General features: G+C 43.3%; 1 protein-coding gene across 5 annotated transcripts in view; it reads left to right on the top strand.

Annotated features, from left to right (window-relative positions):
- Positions 1-22,518, top strand: part of Eaat1 (Excitatory amino acid transporter 1) — a 349,192-nt gene that overhangs the window by 266,306 nt on the left and 60,368 nt on the right. For all 5 annotated transcript variants that reach the window (XM_070091619.1, XM_070091618.1, XM_070091617.1 and 2 more), the window contains exons 2-5: positions 15,735-15,980; positions 18,664-18,791; positions 19,346-19,544; positions 21,635-21,677. In XM_070091619.1, the coding sequence (XP_069947720.1) occupies positions 15,862-15,980; positions 18,664-18,791; positions 19,346-19,544; positions 21,635-21,677 (489 nt within the window). In that variant the 5' untranslated portion in view covers positions 15,735-15,861. The remainder of the gene's footprint in view (positions 1-15,734; positions 15,981-18,663; positions 18,792-19,345; positions 19,545-21,634; positions 21,678-22,518) is intronic.

The following is a 22,518-nucleotide window of genomic DNA, read 5'->3' as shown; positions in this document are numbered from 1 at the left end:
GGTAGGCTCCAAAACCTGGTGGTCCCTGGTGAAGGACAGACAAGGTTATCTGCCTGATGAACTCATTCCACCTCTAAATCGACAGGATGGGACCACCTCTACTAGTAGTCAAGAGAAGGCAGACCTCTTTGCTGAACACTTTGCTACCAAAATGCAAGTTCCTGATCCAGCAAGGGACCCTCCTCGGCTAGCTGCAAGAACTGTGTCAAAACTGTCAGTGGTGACAATAAGGCAGGAGGAGGTGCATTTCCTTCTTAAATCGCTTGACCAAGAAAAGGCTATGGGCCCAGACAAGTTGAGCCCAAGATTGCTGAGATGTGCAGACCAGCTAGCAGCACCTCTAACTCGCATCTTTCAGCACTGCCTAGTACATTGTAAATGGCCCTCTCTATGGAAAGAGGCAAATGTAGTCCCTGTTCACAAAAAGAAGAGCAGAGCAGAAATCAGCAACTACAGACCAGTGTCACTCCTGTCAATCACTGGTAAGATCCTTGAGACAATAATCTCAAGACAAATGACAGAGTTTTTTGACTACCACTCATTACTTTGTGATCGTCAATATGGCTTCAGGAAAGGTTACTCTGCTGCTGATCTGTTGTTAAACCTCTCCACTAAGTGGCACCAGTCACTGGATGAATCCAAAGTCAGCTGTGTGGTAACACTGGACATTGTTGGCGCTTTCGACCGGGTGTGGCACCAGGGCCTCTTAGCAAAACTTCAAGCACTGGGAATTGCAGGCTCTACGCTATGTCTCCTCAGTGATTACCTTCATGGTAGATCTCTAAGTGTAGTTCTCAATGGAACGGAATCAGCAAAACATCCTATTGGGGCAAGTGTTCCACAAGGAAGCGTGCTGGGACCATTGTTATGGAATGTCTACTTCAACGACCTTCATCTCATCCCAGAATCACATGTATATGCAGACGACTGTACATTGACATTCACTTATCCAAGAGAAGAAATGCCAGCTGCTCTAAGCTACATCAATCACCAGCTAAGAGCTATATCAGCTTGGGGAAATAGATGGCAAGTAACATTTGCACCTTAGAAAACGCAAATGATGATCGTCTCTAACCACCATGATGGTAATGCTGGTGCAGTAGTAAGGATGAATGGGAGGGTGTTGGCACCTGGAGAAGAAGTTGATATCCTTGGGGTGAAATTTGACTCCAAACTAACCATGAAGAACCATGTTGTAAATCTTGCAAACAAGGCAGCCAGGAAGCTTACAGCACTGCTTGACAGAGTAGAGAACAAAGCAAGACGTCTCATCTCTCGCCTGGACCAATCCTGGATAGATCTGTCATTTCAGCAGAGCCTTCAACACAGGAGGGATGTTATGTACAAGGCCAATATTGTCAAAGTACCACACTTGGATCCACTTCGAGGACAGCGTGAAACAAGTTTTTATGCCACAAGACGGGCAGAAAGCAGCAACTTCGCTCTGGCTGTACCCTTCTCCAGAACATCACTCCATCTGAGATCATATATACCCAGGATGACTCGAGTATGGAACACATTCGTACAGCATAATGATGTCAACGAGATAGTCAGTTGATCAAATGAAAATGATGGCCCACAGATGGCTCCAACTTCATCCTGTTCCCTACTTGTATGTCTCATAACAATAAAAATGCTTTCAAATGAGCTGATGTAGGTAACAGCTCTTAGCTTGTCAATAAAGTTAGGAATCCTTAACCTGTAAATAGCTTGTCAATAAACCTAGGAATCCTTAACCTGTAAATAGCTTGTCAATAAAGTTAGGGATGCTTAACTTGTAAATAGCTTGTAAATAACCTTGTCAAACCCTGTGTAGAAAAAAAAAAGCACCAGCAGCTGATCGTCATATGACACAGTCCCGTGCCAAGAAACACTTGTTCTGTTTCCTGACAAGTCTTACCTAACCTAGTCAATAGTCCAAGTAGGACCGAAACGTAACGTTAAGTTTCGGTCTTCTATGTGCGGGTTATTTGTGTATTGTTCCAGTCACAGTATTGTGCTTTTTTATTCTTGATGTACCGACATTTAGTCTAGTTTTGATTTTCCAGTTGCGGTTTGTTGCAGACACGGTATTGTTGCAGTCACCGCGCTATTGCAGCCACAGTATTGTCTCACCTAGGTGGTGTTGCAGCCACAGTAGTGTTGCACCACAGTATTATATTGTTGCAGCCATAATAGTTTGTTGCAGCAACGGTATTGTTGTAGTCACGATATTCTTGCAGCCATGGTAGTATTGAACCACTGTATTATGCTGTCACAGCTACGATATTGTTGCTGTCATGGAAATGGTGCGGCCAAGATATTGTTGAACCGACGATATTGTGGTAGCCAGGGAATTATTGCAGCCACGGTATTGCCACAGTATTGTTGCAGCCACGGTATTCAGCCGCGATATTGTTACAGTCACGGAACTGTTGGGCCACGTATTAATGGGATTTGTCGTCTCCAGCATTAGTAGCTTCACCTTTTGTTGTCACTTATTCCTTTTTATGAGGCACTCTGTAATTGTGGTTTCTAGGTAACTACATTCCACGATCCCTGTTGCCTCACCTGTCCCCCGTTTCCTCAAAGTCCCCTTTCTCTTCATATTCCCTCACATCCTCTTCAGGCACCTCCCTGTGCTCACTATGGTATTTGTTTTCTCTCGCATAGTGGGCAGCACCACTCGGCCTGTCAACACACCGCCATAGGAACGGTATTAGGCAATATTACTCGTCCTTTGAATGTGTTTACCGCTATAGTTTTGACACATCATTGGCCATATCGCTCTAGAAAACTAAATAAAAGACTTACTAAGTTCAGTGAATCTCAGCTACAAGTAAAACAAGTCAGAGTGAAGATGCAAAATACATTAGTCCTTCAAGAAGATTAAGATTACAGCGAAAGGTCAACAGCTTCTTGTGACGACACAGTTCTGAGGAGATGCATAATCTGAGGCCACCAGGGATCTCCATGACAATTTCAACAGATAAATGTTGTGATCATAAAAGTGGCAAATGCATTTCAGTGCGGACAAGAGGAAAGTCCTAGTTATGGAAAAGTGAATATCCGTGGCATCAGTAAATAAAATAATGTTGAACCTAAGCAACTCAGCTGAACAAAATACTTGGGCGTCTGTTTGGCAGAAACCTAAAGCCATGGCAGTAGCGCCGAAGGATATTCATTAAGGGTAACAGACGCTTGTATTCAGACCAAGTAGGTTATATGACTAATGTATCAAAGTTATGCAACAACTTGACACCCGTGTCGTCGTTCCTGCGATTTTATCCGTGTTAGGCGCCAGCTTAGCATAATGAAAAATTGTCCGCCATTAAGCACAAATGCTTTTTACCTTCACAGTGAAGTCTAACAGTTAACCTACAAGTCGATAGATAGTCTTACCAAAGGTTCGCAGGATTAACCTGAACTGTGTTGGGATCTCCTAGTTTTCCCTCATTTAGCATGCATTTTTTTGTTTTTGCAACGCTGTGCATGTTTAGAGATGTCAGTTACCATACGTGACCAGACTAATAATGTTTCAACATTGCTTGACAGAGAAGTCCCGTCCTGGATGAGCAACATCCAGGGCATCAAGAATTAGCTGCGATGCTAAATGCTTTAACGTCTTTGGTATCACTGACTAATGGACAGCTCTACCAGGACTACCGAGTCTTGAAACTCTGTACAATAACTCATCTCTCATGACTCACTTATTGGTACTGGTGACTTTACTGATAAGGTTTTATCGTCTTTGGTCAGAAACGTATTCACGCTAAGCCAAGTGGGATGGCTTCTTTGGGTGCTCTGAACATTATCTTCTGTAAAAGGAGAATCGTCCACAGTTGCATTGACACGAAAGTACAGAGCATCAACGACAATGTTCTGCTTGCCAGGTTGAACTCATGGATGGTCCAAGACAATCTCACTAACCATCCCGTAGGTTATATATATTCAGTCAAGACGTGAAGTGGGTACTGAAGTAATAGTCACAGACCTAGTAGCGCTGGTCCTGCCTACCCTGGCTCCAATTTTGAAATGACAATCTTAGGGTCTGTGGCTGATGTCTGAGCTGGTGTGTCCAGACACTATGCATACAAGAAGCAGTGAGTTCCCGTAAGAACGGGTTTCCCATGCCTTATTATAAACAGTCTCTACATAATGCAATCAAAGGGTCATTAATGACGGCTATGACATTTCTGTCCTCTGATAACAAGTTTAATTCCATTTTACGGTGCCCCGTGGTCTGGTGGCAAAGTCTCTTGCTTCACACGGTGAGGGTCCGGGTTTGATTCCCGACGAAGGGGTAGAAGCACTGGGCATGTTTCCTTACACCTGTTGCCCATGTTCATCCATCAGTAATAATGGGTACCTGGGTGTTAGTCGACTGGTGTGGGTCGCATCCTGGGACAAAATTGACTCAATTTGCCCGAAATGCTCTGCATAACAAGCTGCTTTCTGTACAGTAGTATGCCATTGATGTCAGCTAGTCCTGTATACCTTGTACATGCACTTGTAGAAATAAAGCTATAATAATAATAATAATAATAATAATAATAATAATAATGATGTTTCATAGTTCATGCTCCTTTGCTCTGGCATTAGTCTCACTGGAAATCTCTTCACTTTTTTTCAAGTTTCTTGGCACGTTTGATGAGGTGCGGGTTCCATACTGGTGCTGCATATTCCAAGATGAGCCTCATATATATTATCTATTGTGTCGTGAATAACTCTTGAGATTCCTGAAAGCTAATTTTAGATTTGCCAGAGGCGCATTTACCTCACAGGTTATTCTGTTGATATGGGACTCAAGCAGTGTTTCTGTACTGTTCTTATCCTTTGGTCCTCCTTGCAGCACTTGTCCCTCGAGCCTGTACTCAGCTCCTGGCCCCTGTGTGTGTGTGTGTGTGTGTGTGTATATATGTATATGTGTGTATGTGTATGTATGTGGGTGTATGTGTATGCGCGTGTGCGTGCGCACACTAGGCTATGCTACTCTTTTGAAGATTATAAAAAAAATTCACAATTAATTCCTTATTAAGATACACTAATATATACTATATAATATTTACTGTGTACACTTGTGTTTGTGTGTGTTTACTAGCTTGTCGTTCTTTGAAAAAGAGGGAAAGGGGGTCACGTTAACACACTATTGTTATTGTTCTTGGTTCACTGGTACTCTCCCGGCCCGGATCTTTGCACACTAGGCTACGTTACTTTTTTGAAGATTATAGGATTATTTCTCACTCAATTCCTTATTAATATATACTAATATTTTTATAATAATAATTACTGGTGAACACATGTGTTTGTTTGTACATACTTGTTTACTAGCTTGTCGCTGTCAGAAAGACGGGGGGAGGGTGGGGGGTCGCTAGGCTACACAACTCTTCTGAAGATATTTAGATAATTTACTAAACATTATCAGGGTTACCCCTATTTATCTCCTGGTACTGAAAGTTAGGGAGAGAGTGATGGTATAGCATACAACCAGCAGGGCAAGACACTGAGACTTTAGACACTAACTAAAATTAACCACACATAGACAAGTGATGTCGTCTGCACAACAATGGAGGTTCCTGCTGGTCGGCTGCTATCAACTCCTTCACTTTTGTAACTCCTTCAGGAACTTTATCATGCATTCAAGTTTTTATTTTCTTTTTCTTTTAAGACTTGGCCCCTCAAGGAAGGTTCCTTGATGTTGGTGAGGGGCTCTTGATTTAGGGAATTGGATCTGTGCTCCAGTTCCCCGAATTAAGCCTGAATGTCTTCCACATTCCCCCCTAGGCGCTGTATAATCCTCCGGGTTTAGCGCTTCCCCCTTGATTATAATAATAATAATAATTTTAAGACTTGGTATTCACTCTTTTTTCTTAAGTACAGTATTATGGTCATACAAATCTGATGATATTAACTACATTCACAACACCAACAGCTGGGGATTGACTAATTTTTTCTCACTTTCAGTATTTACTTAATCACTCGTTTATGACCTTATCACTACACTGCTGCTATAACAACCAATATCTGTATTTGTTAATATTTCAGATCACACCGTTAACCCAATTAATATGTTTGTATATTTTGTGTCAACACTGGTGCCAGCAGCCTCATCAGCTGACTGCTACCCTCCCTCACTCAGCACTCGTTCAAATTTAAATTGTAAAATTCTTGATCTTATCACATTCGCACTCTTGAAAGCTGTTACACTCTTGTAGGTATGTTCACTGATTCACTCACGTACGATGACCGCTAATAATATCTTAGGACAGCCACTAGAACGCTAAATCCTGGGAGCACTATTCAGCGATACTGCTTCACGTGTGTGTGTGTGTGTGTGTGTGTGTGTGTGTGTGTGTGTGTGTGTGTGTGTGTGTGTGTGTGTGTGTGTGTGTGTGTATGTGTGTGTGTGTGTGTGTGTGTGTGTGTGTGTGTGTGTGTGTGTGTGTGTGTAGGTCGCCCACACCCCGTAAAACATGACAAATTCAACCATGCGAAAAAAGGTGTAGGCAGTAAGACTTCCTGTAGAGATGTGCGGGAGCTGCTGTTATTCCTGCTGCTGCTGTTGATTCAGATGTTATTCCTGCTGCTTTTGCTCCTGATGTTGCTGCTGCTGTTCCTGCGCTCTTGCTGTTGAAAATATTTTTGTTGTTGTTGCTGCTTCTGCTGTTATGATGTGATTCTGTTGCTTTCCTTGTTGTTTTTGTCTGCTGTAATTGTTTCTCTTGTTTTTTTTATGCTGCTTGTTATTTCTAGTGAGGTTTCTGCTTCTGTTGATGTTCCCTATCTGCTGCTGCTAAGCTGCTTCTGGTGCTGTGGTTGCTTCTGTTTTTTGTCATGGCTTCTGCTGTTTCTCCTGCTGTTGTTTCTGTAGCTACGGATATACCTGCTTTTATTGTTGCTGCTGTTTTACCGCTGTTGCTTTTGTTGCTGCTAATGCTGCTGTTGTCTATGCTGCGATTGCTGCCGTTGCTGCTATGTCTCTACTGTCTTTTCTGTTGCTTCTGCTGCTGCTTCTCACCTTGGTTGCTGCACAGGTGTCCAGAGATATGCACTAAGGTAGGAGCCCCGCTGACTCGTCTTGCCAACTCTTTCCTATAGAGTCAAGAGCGTTGATTATTTCAGACTTGTAACTGCAGAGCCAAGGTGAATACTTAAATAATATGAAATTCTGTACAAATTCAACCGTTTCCTGTCATTCTACGCATGACGAGGTATATATTATAGTCTTTATATTAGTTTATAAATACATCCAATATTCCTCTTAATTAGCCAAGATTGTAGGGGCGAGGAACACAATTCTGCTTACCAGGAACCTAGTTGGCATTCAACTCATTATGAACCACAGAAATCTAAATAAAAAATCTGCTGCTGCTCCTTTTCTTCCCTGTCTTCACCTATGGAAGGTTAAGGGTCTCTGATAGAAACAGAGAGACTTCAGTTTTCCTTATCTATTAATCTATTACTTCGCCTCTGTTTAGTATTTTTGTATGTTTTGATGCTTAAAGGCGTTCGTAGGTTGTGAGGAACGAGAAGATGTGACTTTTTCAAGATGTATTGGATCTCCGCCTGCCCCTAGGTATTTAGTATAGTGTTGACACATCCAGAGACCCTTAAATCAATCTCTCTCTCTCTCTCTCTCTCTCTCTCTCTCTCTCTCTCTCTCTCTCTCTCTCTCTCTCTCTCTCTCTCTCTCTCTCTCTCTCTCTCTCTCACACACACACACACACACACACACACTCACACACACCTACACACACACACACACACACACCATGACCTTTGTCGTGACTGTCCTTGAAAAGTTATCCGGAGGTCGAATTTCCAGATCATTCGTAAATAGCACAGGATGACTGGAAAAAAAGAAGAAAAAAATGCTGGCATTCCGGTGAAGAAACGAGCTTCGGCTGGTACAGCTTTTCGCTATGTATTTTCATCCCTTTTCTTCACTGTTGTCATCAGGATCATGATGGTATTCCGGTTTGGAAACTGACGCGGGTGATGAGTTGTAATTAGTATAGTCAATAATTTGGTCTATATGTATTTTAATAAACGTGAAATAACTCGCCCATTATCCGTAAATATATAAAAAATGAATTATTATTATTATTATTATTATTATTATTATTATTATTATTATAAAAAATAAGCGTTAAACCACCAGAGTTAGAAAAAATGAATTAAAGCTAACGGTACATATTTTTTAAATTTGTTATTCACTAAATAACAAAAAGGCACAATAACATGAGTGGAACAATGCATAAATAACCCGCACATAGGAGAGGGGAGATTACGACGACATGGCGGTAAACTCCCCTCTTCTATGTGCGGGTTATTTATGTATTGTTATTCACTATTGTTGAGATCAGTTACGAGGCGGTGATGGTTGAAGGTCAGACTCACCACAACTATGTAAACAGTGTCATATGTACAAGAAAAAGCTTATATTGTAACAACGTTTTACTGTAACAACGTGTTGCTGTAACAACGTTTTACTGTAACAACGTTTTACTGTAACAACGTTTTACTGTAACAACGTTTTACTGTAACAACGTTTTACTGTAACAACGTTTTACTGTAACAACGTTTTACTGTAACGTGTTGCTGTGGTATTGTTTCACTCTGGGAAGAACTTTTCCAAGTTATGGCTCGATGAATATCTACCTCCTTCGTCTTAACACCAGCAGGTGTTATCATAGCAATGTTCGTAGTGGCACAGTCAGCATGTGAAGTTATGCATTTATGCATGACCTGGCATAAGAATTTTTATTATTTTTCTCTCCTTTTGTAAACTTTCGGCTTCAGTGGTATACAATATCTCGTGTCTTCAACCCATTCTGTTGTTTTCATTACGTTATTCTGGTAGTTAGTTTAATGTTTATTATGCACCCCATACCCGTCCTGTGGGCGGTAGTCAAAAAATTACAGAGGTACATAATGGGTCCAGGGACTGAGCCCCAAAGTTTTGATAGCTGAGCAAGTTATAGACGTAATCAACCCACAATTACAAAGGTAATGAACTCACAATTTACAAAGGTAATGAACTCACAATTTACAAAGGTAATGAACTCACAATTTACAAAGGTAATGAACTCACAATTTACAAAGGTAATGAACTCCAGGTAGGTCTGGTTACAATCATGACAAGTTACAAAGGTATTTACAGATTACAGAGGTACGTAATGGGTCCAGGGACTGGGCCCCAAAAGTTTTGATAGCTGAACTAGGTACAAAAGTAATGAACTCACGAGTTACAATGGTAATGAATCCTGTAAGTATCGTTACTTACGTTTATACATGGCTACAATCATGAACAAATTATAGAGTAATGAGCAATTCACACTTCCACACCCGGTCACAACTGTAATGAGTCATTGGTGTAAATATTGATTGTTGAGTCAGTCACACACACACACACACACACACACACACACACACACACACACACACACACACACACACACACACACACATTCTGGTACAGAATAGAGTAGCTGTGCACTGAGGGTGATCTCACAGTGCCACTGTCATGTAATGAAGCCACAAACCACGGAACGGGTGGGGTTTGAAACCATGGCGAGTGAGTCGTAAAACTCCAGGCCAGTGTGTAAGTCACTGGGCCAGCTGACTACAATATGAGTCATTCAACTAGGTGTAATTATACACCATAGGGAGGTTAGCATGGGCCACCACTGTGACCACAAATGCAAGTTTAAAAAAAAAATAACTTGCTTATACACTGGTCTGGAGTTTTACGACTCACTAGCCAGAGGTTTAACCCCCACCCTTTCAGTGGTTTGTTTGCAATGGTGTTATTACCATTTCGTGAGTCGTGAAGGCACGCCTCGGGAGTTCTCCCAGTGTAACTAGTATAGTGTAGCCACCGAGTACTAGTGTAGGTGAGTATCTTCTATATTACTGCTGCCTGATTGTCCAGTTAGTGCATGAGCCTCGTCTGTCAACCTGTGTCGAATGCTTTCTTACAGTCAAGAAAGATGCAGCCTACCTATTACTTTCCTCTGCAATATTATGCAAGTTATGTGTTGTAGATACACTAGCAGGGGAGAGAGGTGTGGGACGTATGATAGCAGTGCTTCCCTCTCTTCCCAGCACCACCACCACCACCACCACCACCACCACCACCCCCACCACCACCACCACCACCACCCTCACCACCACCACCACCACCACCACCACCACCACCCCCGCCGCCACCACCACCGCCTCCACCACCACCACCACCACCACCACCACCACCACCACCACCACCACCACCACCGCCACCACCACCACCACCACCGCCACCGCCGCCACCGCCGCCACCACCACCACCACCGCCGCCGCCACCGCCGCCACCACCACCACCACCACCCCCACCACCACCGCCACCACCACCACCGCCGCCACCACCACCGCCGCCACCACCCCCACCACCACCACCACCACCACCACCGCCGCCGCCACCGCCGCCACCACCACCGCCGCCACCACCACCGCCGCCACCACCACCACCACCACCACCACCCCACCACCAGAACCATCACCACCACCGCCGCCGCCGCCGCCGCCCCCACCACCACCACCACAACCATCACCACCACCACCACCGCCGCCGCCGCCACCACAACCATCACCACCACCACCACCGCCGCCGCCACCACAACCATCACCACCACCACCACCGCCGCCGCCACCACAACCATCACCACCACCACCACCGCCGCCGCCACCACAACCATCACTACCACCACCACCGCCGCCGCCACCAGAACCAACATCACCACCACCGCCGCCGCCGCCACAACAACCATCACCATCACCACCACCGCCGCCGCCACCACAACCATCACCACCACCACCACCGCCGCCGCCATCACAACCATCACCACCACCACCACCGCCGCCGCCACCACAACCATCACCACCGCCGCCGCCACCACAACCATCACCACCCTCACCACCACCGCCGCCGCCCCCACCACCATCACCACCATCACCACCACCGCCGCCGCCACCACAACCATCACCACCATCACCACCACCGCCGCCGCCACCACCACCATCACCACCAACACCACCACCGCCGCCGCCACCACCACCATCACCACCAACACCACCATCACCACCACCATCACCGCCGCCACCACCACCACCACCACTTCCTCCTCCTCCTCGCCCTCCTCCTCCTCCTCTTTATCCTCTCGACTTCCATTCCCGTCTCTGTTACCGTCCCCTTCTCTCCTCCCCTTCCCTTAGTGATTCCCTTCCCACCCACTTCCCACTCCCCACCTCTCATTCTTCCCCTCCCATTATCTCTTCCTCTCCCTCTTTCCTTTTTTCCCCTCCCATTCCTCTTCCCCCTATCTTTAACCCTCTCCTTTTCCCCTCCCCCCTCTCCCGCTTCCCCTCCCCACCCCCTCCCCTCTTATTTACCAACACACCACCTGGCACTCAAGACACCAACCACCACTCAGTGTCTGGCTCGACCAGCCACTCAACTGCTCTATTGGGCACTCAAACACTCCGTCGAGCACCCGAGTGCCCAGTTGAGCACTTTAGTGCTCAGTGAGAGCACTAAAGTCTAGCTCTTTCGAGCACTCTAGATCTTCGTCAAGCTCCGTAGCGCTCTATCGAGTATACTAGTACTCTCCCGACCTCATAACTTCGGTATAACTGTGTCTGCCATTATGAATAATATTAGGAGAAAAGTAAATAATGAAAATGATTGTTATAGGAATGCAAGTAGAAGTCTGAGTAGATCAATAACCCACTATGATAACATGAACATAGATAAGTACGTTTATGGAGCAACTTGCAATGTGAACAGACTGACTGATGTTGTAGTGGCCAGACTTAGGCTTGGTTACAAGTACTTCTGGCAGTTTGGGAGACACACAGATGATGATCAAACTAAATGTAAATTATGTGATCAGGTATATGGTCACTGTCTTGAACACTATGTGCTTAATTGTCCACTTATTGAGGAATATAGAGATAGACAGTATAATAACCTATGTGACATGTCAAGATGTTAATGAAAATAAGATACCAGATATACTAAGCAAATTTCCTAAATTTGCTTGTAACAGCTAAGTGAATTGCAGATATAAGGCCCTTTTGGGGCCTAGTTCCTAGGCCTTTTGTATATTCATATGCTCCTGCGTTACCGTCCACAGGATGGATATGGGGTGCACAATAAACTAGCCACTGCGGTGGCAAAATCTTAATCTAATCTAGCACTCCTCCGAGACCTCTAGTACTCCCTCGAGACCTCTAGTACTCCCCTGAGACCTCTAGCACTCCCCCGAGAAATCTAGCACTCCTCCGAGACCTCCAGTACTCTTCCAAGCCCTCCAACACTCCCTCGAGACCTCTAGCACTCCCCGAGACTTTTGCATTCCCCGAGACCTCTAGCACTCCCCCGAGACCTCTAGCACTCCCCGAGACCTCTAGCACTCCCCCGAGACCTCTAGCACTCCCCCGAGACCTCTAGCACTCCCCCGAGACCTCTAGCACTCCCCCGAGACCTCTAGCACTCCCCCGAGACCTCTAGCACTACCCCGAGACCTCTAGCACTCCCCCGAGACGTCTAGCACTCCCCCGAGCCCTCCAGCACTCCCCCGAGACCTCTAGCACACCCCCGATACCTCTAGCACTCCCCCGAGACCTCTAACACTCCCCCGAGACCTCTAGCACTCCCCCGAGACCTCTAGCACTCCCCCGAGACCTCTAGCACTCCCCCAAGGCCTCCAGCACTCCCTCGAGTAATCTAGAGCTCCGTTGAGCAGCCCAGCGTTATGCTGAGCATTCAAGTATAAGCAAGAGTTCTCTTGAGATTTTCCCAGTACCAACAACAGCACCAGCAGCAACAGCACTACCAGTAACACCAGCATCAGCAGTAACACCAGCACCAGCAGTAACACCAGCATCAGCAGTAACACCACCACCAGCAGTAACACCAACATCAGCAGTAACACCACCACCAGCAGTAACACCACCACCAGCAGTAACACCACCACCAGCAGTAACACCACCACCAGCAGTAACACCAACATCAGCAGTAACACCACCACCAGCAGTAACACCACCACCAGCAGTAACACCACCACCAGCAGTAACACCACCACCAGCAGTAACACCACCACCAGCAGTAACACCAACATCAGCAGTAACACCACCACCAGCAGTAACATCAACATCAGCAGTAACACCACCACCAGCAGTAACACCACCAGCAGTAACACCAACATCAGCAGTAACACCACCACCAGCAGTGACACCAACATCAGCAGTGACACCACCACCAGCAGTAACACCACCAGCAGCAGTAACACCACCACCACCAGTAACACCAATATCAGCAGTAACACCACCACCAGCAGTAACACCACCACCAGCAGTAACACCACCACCAGCAGTAACACCACCACCACCAGTAACACCAACATCAGCAGTAACACCACCACCAGCAGTAACACCACCAGCAGTAACACCAACATCAGCAGTAACACCACCACCAGTAACACCACCACCAGCAGTAACACCACCACCAGCAGTGACACCAACATCAGCAGTGACATCACCACCAGCAGTAACATCACCACCAGCAGTAACACCACCACCAGCAGTAACACCACCACCAGTAACATCAACATCAGCAGTAACACCACCACCAGTAACACCAACATCAGCAGTAACACCACCACCAGCAGTGACACCACCACCAGCAGTGACACCAACATTAGCATCAATAACACCAGAACCAGCTGGTGTTATTGATGCGTGGCTGGTGGTCTCCAGGTGTTATGATCATCAATCAGCTGCTGCTGCTGGCACCAATAACAATAAAATTATCATGAAGGAACTTGCCAATCTGAGGAGTAGCGGCTTTTATTGACTGACAATGAAGTAAGTGAAGAGAAGATGCGTACGAGCAAGCCAGAGAGAGAGAGAGAAAGAGAAAGAGAGAAACAATAGAGGAGAAGTAAAGACCGGGCCCGAACAAATATCAAATATTAGAATGCCTAATGAGGAAGTAAAGAAATTTGCGATTGAACCCGGCATCAAAGGTATCAGTTTCGGTGCAAGATTCAGTTTCCTAAGTGCGGGTTATTTGTGTCTCAGAACCTGATGGAATATAATCACTAATTGTATGGGAAGGAGGTGAAATATTGCTCTAGCCAGTCGTGTAGATCTGTACCAAATCATAACGAATGAAGTTGTGTCAGACGACTGGAAGGTAACGAACATTATACTAAGTCGGATTATTATTATTATTATTATGGGGAGCGCTAAACCCATAGGGTTTATACAGCGCTTGTGGGGGGAGGGGGAATGGAAGGGATTCAGACTCAATTCAGGGAACTGGAGCACAGATCCAATTCCCTGGATCATGAGCCCCTCACCAGCGTCAAGAAACCTCCCGTGGGGGTTACTGAGTCGGAGAGGAAACCCTGAACCACAAACAAGCGTCCCGAGTGAATGTGCCATGGGAAGAATTATTGAGCATTTAGAAAGCGTTAATTCCCTCAGAGCACAGTCATGTATTCAGTAATGGAAGGTAGCGCCATGTAAAAACTATTAACGCATCTTATTGACGAAATAGGAGAGGGAGGGATGGATTATATTTTATCTAAACTGTAAAACGGCCATACATATAATGTTACATTCACATTCACTGGAGATTCAAGCTAAAGTAATAAGGCATTATTAGTATGGATAAAAACAAACTTATATTAACGCTTCTAAATACTATATACAGACCATACCACGGGCGGAGATAGAACCCGCGATCAGAGTCTCAAAACTCCAGACCGTCGCGTTAGCCTCTGGACCAGCTAGCCACAATAAGATTCGTCCAACTCCAACGCGACGGTCTGGAGTTTTGAGACTCTCTGACCGCGGGTTCTATCCTGCCCGTGGTATGGCTTGTTTGCAATCGTGTCACTACGATTTCGTGAGTTACTGTATACAGGATATGAGACTGTAGCTAGTGTAGTCCATCAAGGATCAGTGTTAAACCTTACATTGCTCCGAGGTATGTTAACCACTTAACAGCACGAATATACTTCAACATATCCGTATGCAACACTTATATTGAACCTTCGTCTATTAAAACGCGGCGAAACATGAGAAAATACAGAAGAGTGAATCAAGGCTGGAGCGATTGTTTGAGGAAAATATGATACAGAGAAGATTTTGAGAGATGGGTTTTGTCTCCCGAGAAACGAAGAAACAGGTTTACATTTAGATATTCAAATTACTCTGGAGTATACCAGGGTAAATAAGGATATACTATTTACTAAGACTGTGATAAGAATATACAAACAGCGCTGAAATAAATAAGGACATAAGGGTGTGGGAGGAAATTACACATTCGAACATGCCACAACGTTATCAGGAAACACTGGCTCACTTATAAGTGATAAAGGAGTGGCACGAACTGAACAGTGACACAGTGGATGATGACAGGTTTAGATTTCATCCTCGAAATGGATAGTTTTGGTATTCAAATATATATAGCAGACCTATTTCATGCCAGTAGAAAGCTAAAAGATGGAACCGTGAGTTGAAGTGAAGTTTTCGCAAACTCGTAAATAATTACAAAACAGGTAATTACAGAAGGGCAGAGAGAGACTTGTTTTATGTTTGTATTCATTATGTCTGGTTTGTGTTCCACTTACTCATACATGAATAAAGCCATACCACAAAACACCAATTGGGTGCGTATCACATTTGACCTTTACTCATTGTTGCAGCTCGGGCAAGCAGACTGTCGTGTGGTCTCCCGCCGACGGCCGCACCACAACTACTACCACTACCACAACTACCGCCCCCACTTCTGCCTCGCCTGTTATAACCACCACCACCACCACCACCACCGCCATGTCGCGGAAGTTCTCGTGCAGCCCCAAGGCGATAAAGGAGTTGATCCATGCCAACCTCCTGCCCATCTTGACCGTGTCTGGTGTGACGGGAGGCGCTGTCTTGGGACTTATACTACGGTAGGTATTTACTCATCTATAACTACCTATATGTGGTTACAGAAGTAGATATATGCTCCTTTGACTACAAATAAGCAGCTACAGAAGCAGAACTGTGCTCATGATGACTCGTCTTTAGTAATTCATCATTAGCTCGCCATGAGGCTGGCTAAAACGACACGGGTTCGATTCTCCGGCTAACCGCAGTGTTGGTTGTCAATGATTAAATACCACTTGTTCGTGGTTACAATATATATATATATATATATATATATATATATATATATATATATATATATATATATATATATATATATATATATATATATATATATATATATATATTGGCAGTTTGGAGGGATATGTTGTGTATCTTTATACGTATATGCTTCTAAACTGTTGTATTCTGACCACCTCTGCAAAAGCAGTGATAATGTGTGAGTGTGGTGAAAGTGTTGAATGATGATGAAAGTATTTTCTTTTTGGGGATTTTCTTTCTTTCTTGGGTCACCCTGCCTCGGTGGGAGACGACCGACTAGTTGAAAAAAAAAAAAAAAATATATATATATATATATATATATATATATATATATATATATATATATATATATATATATATATATATATATAGTGTGTGTGTGAATAATAAAAACATTTTATTATTCAGTCCGTACATTATACCTACACAATGCTCTCTATCTCTTTTAAGACTGCAGTCAGTTTTACTATGTACAGTTTTATTACTAGTAGTTATATTTATACCAGCACAAGCTACATGAACACAGTCATTGCATATCACACACACTACGCTTCTTGTAGTAAATTTAAATTTATTTTCACACTTCAACAGATTTTGCTCATGACTGATATTCTTACAGCCACTTAGGCTTGGTGTACTTTTTTTTTTTTTTAATATTAACTGAGGAAGAACACAAGCCACAATTTTTCATCTTTAGGCATTCACAAATAGCCCATAATTTGGAGAGAAAACTTTAGATCGCTATTCGGTACGTTCTGGACCATTATAATTATTATAATGGTCTTGGAGGGATCAAAATAACTTCTAAAGATTCCTCTCCAAATTGTGAGTTAGTTGTGAAATGCCTGACAGTGTCGGGTTTTTTCCTGAGCTGCGGCGTCGTTGGTACTTCCTGTTGCACACACCACATAAACATTTTTAACGACATGTTTGAAAGAAACTTTTGTAACACTGAGCTTGTTTTGGTGTATCAGGTAAATGGACATAAATGCAACTAATGTAACGTTTTATTGGGACAACGTTTCTTTCTCCAGGAGAGCGAAACGCTGCTACAATAAAATGTTACATTAATTGCATTTGTGTCAATTTGTCGGTAATTCTGTTAGTACTAGTTCGGGTATGCGCTCTGGCCTTCATGATTCAGAGTTAATATCCGTTAGAGATATAAAATTTCTCAATAAGAGTTTTGCAGATCACTGTTTCTTAATGATATTTCAATGTCTAGGCCTCCAAATACACCCAGTACATTACATCTACAATTAAAATAACATAGATGTAAACACAAGAATACCACAGATATAAACTCAGGATAAGTTATAAGGAATGAGTGTCAACGAATAAACAAAATAATGGAAAAGGACTCGAACCGTGGTCCAGGCATAGTATATCTGTTTAACCCAGATATATTTAGTTTAAAACATTCTTTTCACTCTCAAAAAGCGCTTTTTAAGTGTTCTTGTAGTCTGTGTTGGCCAACTTGCGTACGAAAAATTCTTCAGCTTACCCATCTTTGCTCACTTATCTAGAAGAACATGTAGCTTGATGGTAGCAGATATTCTAACAACGATGGATTTCACTTGAATATACTTTTGAATATATTCATATTCAAAAATAGATAAATGAAAGTAGCGGATTGGCAATACAGTTGTAGATTGAATGAAATGACCTGCTAAGTAGTACCAGTGAAGCGAACGCTTTACAGCTAGGTTTAAAAAGAGGTTAAAGGAGGAAACAAGGGGAATAATTCGAGGGTGGGATTACAACTTGCTCACCGTAGGACAGTACCGATGCAGACACAATATGCAGCAAACTTTTATTGGTGCTGCATTTCGTTCACGGTAGAGCTTGATGGAATCTTGGTATGATAAACCTCAACCCTGAGCGAAACGTAGTCTCGGTAAAACCTGCATAATGTGCCTTGGTGATTGAGACACTTATGCAATATCTGGGTATCTTTACTCTGGAAAAGTTTCACCACCCAGTGACTTCTTCAGTCAAATGCAGAAAAAATGTGGAAGGTGATGATTTTGATGGACTGAACACATCGTCTCTAGGATGAGGGACTGATTACCTCAAACTCCTCATCTTCCACCTTTTCTGCATTGGACTGGAGAAGCCACTGGGTGGCGAAACGTTTCCAGAATATACCTAAAATGTTGCTAAAGTGTCTCATTTATCAATTTGTCGGTTTTCTAACCCATTTATGCACATATTGTATTAGCGCGCTATACTTGTCAGCATTATGTATCTACAACAAAGAGCCGACGGTCCTTCAAGAGAACATAGCTCTTCAAGAAATTCTTTTACGCTATGCCTACTGCAGTGCTCTTATCTAAGATGTTCTCCAAGAATGTCTTGTATAGTATGATCATTAAAGAGCTTCTGTTCCCTAGTAGCTTTTCAAGAAATACATATACATGTTATCTTTACCCGTGTCGGCCTCAGATACTCCCGCGAAGAGCACTGGACCAAGCGAGAGGTGATGTATGTGGGTTACATCGGTGAGCTCTTCCTTCGGGCCCTCAAGGCTCTCATCATCCCCCTCATCGTCTCGTCTCTCGTCTCTGCTATCGGTAAGCCAAGCTCAAGAGTTCTGCTTCCTGCACCTCTAACTTCAGCTCTACCTAGTACCTGTAGTTCTTGGTATCTCTTTCCCAACTTTTCCACTAGTAATCTAGACCATGTATTTTTTTCCCCTCACCGCATGTAGTTAATGTAAACCAATGGTTCTCCAGTTGTTGGCAGCGAGCCTCTGGGGTAAAGGGTCGTCGAGTAATTCCGGTGAGTCCGCGAAACTTTATATGTAAACCTTTACCAGCCAGTGCTTAATTTTCTCAATTAACTTAGTCTAAAATTAGAACTGTTAGCATGTGGGGGTCCGGGAAAACTTTTGAATTTAAAGAGGGGATGCTCATGCTTGAAAAAAAATTGAGAATACTTATGAATACTTGTAATGAAATGGGGGGAGGGTGCTGTGTATCTTGATCTGGGGAATTGGAGCCATCATCCTTTTCCTGGAATAGAGTTTGTCTACCATTCCCCAGGCACTTGTTTAACACATGGGGAATTAGCGCTACCATGTGAATATTATAATGAGATCTAGCGTCTATTTAACCGTGGTCTCCAGGTTCCCTCGACCTGTCGCTCTCCAAGAAGATCGGTTTGCGTGCCATCGCCTACTACATGACGACGACGGTGCTGGCGGTGATCCTGGGCATCATCCTAGTGGTGAGCATCCACCCAGGGAAGGGCTCTGACGAGGGCATCAAAAAGGCAGGAGAGGCTCGTGATGTGTACACCCCAGATCTTCTCATGGATCTCCTCAGGTGAGTCTTGTGGTCTCCTACCTTCTGTCCTGCTTCTTCGTCGGGTATAGGTCTTGTGCTGAACGTGGGGGAAATGGAGCGGAGTGGTTATGGAAAAGTGGTAGTGGTGTTTAAGTTTAGCTCAGTAGTTAGAACATTCGGCTTACAGCCGAAAGACCCAGGTTTGATTCATAGGCAGGGCTAAGAGTATGAGCCAGCCTCGCCTCCGTACACTTAATATTCCAAATCGCCTAGCAGTAAATAGGTACTTAGATCCTAGCTTACTATTGTGGATGGCATCCTGAGAGGAAAAAAGGGACATCAGCAAGATTTAAAATAAGCTGAAGTAGGAATATTGTTCTTAACCTGTAAAATTAGTGTGGTGCTGGAGGTGACGGTGGTTTGAGAGGTTTTAATGCCGAGAGTATTAGTAGTAAGAATGGATTTAAAGAGTTCGATGGAGACTCATCACTAGTGTGGTTACTTACACTCGACTGAGCATGGGGCCACCTGCACACGACTGGGGTCACCTGCACGTTAGGCCCGTCTGAAGAAGAAACTACCAGAACAACTCAGTAGAGTTAGATACATCTTCTCGTGGATGTCAGTATTCCAACAGAAGTAACGACACAATCTCGGGCGACATAAACCTGCTCCACGCCTGCATAACGACGACTTCCTCACCCTTGCTTCTGTTGCTGATGAGGAACTCAGATGGAGGTCGAGATAATCAATAAACTTTGTTTTCTAGTCATTTATCTCTTAAATCTTCTGTATATTATTCCACATCCTTGTTCCATCAATGTATGTTTCAAACCTTCTGTACCACTTTACGAAATAAAATTAAGTATGTAAAACTTGCGATTTTGGCTTAAATACTAACGCTCTTCTTGCCGAATAAGGCAAGCGAAAATATGTGTATGCAATAATTTTGCTAAGATCATTTTGAACCTAACGAAAAAAAATATTTCATTGTGTTTGTTTATTAAATTATTGTAAACTTAACTAAAATATATTTAATTCGAGGTTAAATTAAATTGCGCTTGTTATAATACAGTTAGGTAAGTTTTCTAAGGTTCTTTTGGTACAAAATTATTAATTTTTACATTAACATTAATGAAAAATATATCTTTAAATGTATAAGAGAAAATTTTAGAAAGGACTTAATTTTAAATGAGTTCTTGCTAACTGACCAGTTTTACCTATTCAGCACTACATTATATATATCATCATCTTTCAACAAACCGGCCGTATCCCACCAAAGCAGGGTAGCCGAAAAAGAAAAACAAAAGTCTCTCTTTTTGACTTTAGTAATGTATACAGGAGAAGGGATTACTAGCCCCTTACTCCCGGCATTTTAGTCGCCTCTTACAACATGCATGGCTTACGGAGGAAGAATTCTGTTCCACTTCCCCATGGAGATAAGAGGAAATAAACAAGAACAAGAACTAGTAAGAAAAAAGAAAATCCAGAGGGGTGTGTGTATATATACGCTTGTACATGCATGCGTGGTGTGACCTAAGAATAAGCAGAAGTAGCAAGATGTACCTGAAATCTTGCATGTTTATGAAGCAAAAAAGACACCAGCAATCCTACCATCATGTAAAACAAGTACAGGCTTTCGTTTTACACTCACTTGTCAGGACGGTAGTACCTCCCTAGGCGGTTGCTGTCTACCAACTTACTACCACTTTACGATATATATATATATATATATATATATATATATATATATATATATATATATATATATATATATATATATATATATATATAAATAATGTAAGTATATGGGAGTACACTGTATATCGTAATCCTTCACTCTGCTTGGGATTAAAGCAACTTTGTAGTTAGTATAGATGTATATTGCATCCTTAACGATGCTGGTAGTAGATAGGCCTTAACCATTACCAATTAATCTATGGGATTTAATGTAAGGAGGGACTAAAGTAAACTAAGGGTTTTACATTGCTTGTGGATCCGGGTGGTATTATTTTCCTCGTATAATTATCGTCACTATTATTAAGATAATGGTATACTTGATATAATGAGGAGAACAACCATGACGCCAACGAGAAAACTGATTTGTTGTTCTACCTTTAATTTTTCAGAAACTTGTTTCCACCCAACCTGATCCAGGCGTGTTTTGAGACGGTGAGTGTTATCCATGTATTATGTCTTGTGTGATATTGTTGCCACTGTTGAGTCTCTTGAGTGTACGTATGTTGTGGTGATGCTGTCAGTACCGGACGCATTGGTTGGTTCTATTGTGTCTAGCGACTTACTGCGACTTATTCTCAGTAGTAGTAACCAGTTACCAGTAACCAGTGTACCAGTAGATGACTCACTACCAACCGTCTCTGCTCTCTATCGTAAGACTAACTAACTCACAGTGCCCATATGTGAGGGGGTGTTTGAAATCCTGCTATGGTCAGCAGCAATATGAATACAGACAGTGATTCACGCAGAGACGGTTAGTAGTGAGTCATCTACTGGTACACAGGTTACTGGTTACTACTACTGAGATTATGGCTGTTACGACAGCCTCCTGTGTAGTGCTGTATGATGTATTTTCAATAACTACACAGACTACCCATCTCTTGTTTTTTTTTCCTTATTTTCATTAATGTGCCTTTTCTGTAGTGTTACGGTTTCCTATCACTACAGAAAAGTAGCGTTAGGCTTGCCGACACCAATAATGCTCTTTTCTGTCATGTTACAAATCAGTCATTCTCCTGACTGCTCCTCTGCTAAAATTGTCTGCCTTACCTCTAACGTTCACAATTGACGACTTGTCGAATCATCCCTTTACACAACTTTCCTTGTATGAATCTTAGTCATGGCTTTGTCTCTGAAGACGCCTTCCTTTCCCATTATATTGTGAAATGCTCCAAACTTCAGAATACACGTGATTTAACTAGATTCTTTTTTCTCCTCTCTCCACCTCTTCTCCTTTCCTATTTTTGCCTTTTCTAGTTTTGGGTTTCCTTCTGCC

Source organism: Cherax quadricarinatus, chromosome 36, assembly GCF_038502225.1.
Source record: "Cherax quadricarinatus isolate ZL_2023a chromosome 36, ASM3850222v1, whole genome shotgun sequence".
Taxonomy (NCBI): Eukaryota; Metazoa; Arthropoda; class Malacostraca; order Decapoda; family Parastacidae; genus Cherax; species Cherax quadricarinatus.
The sequence above is the reverse complement of the archived record's forward strand: the minus strand, read 5'-3'. Positions and strand labels throughout refer to the sequence as shown.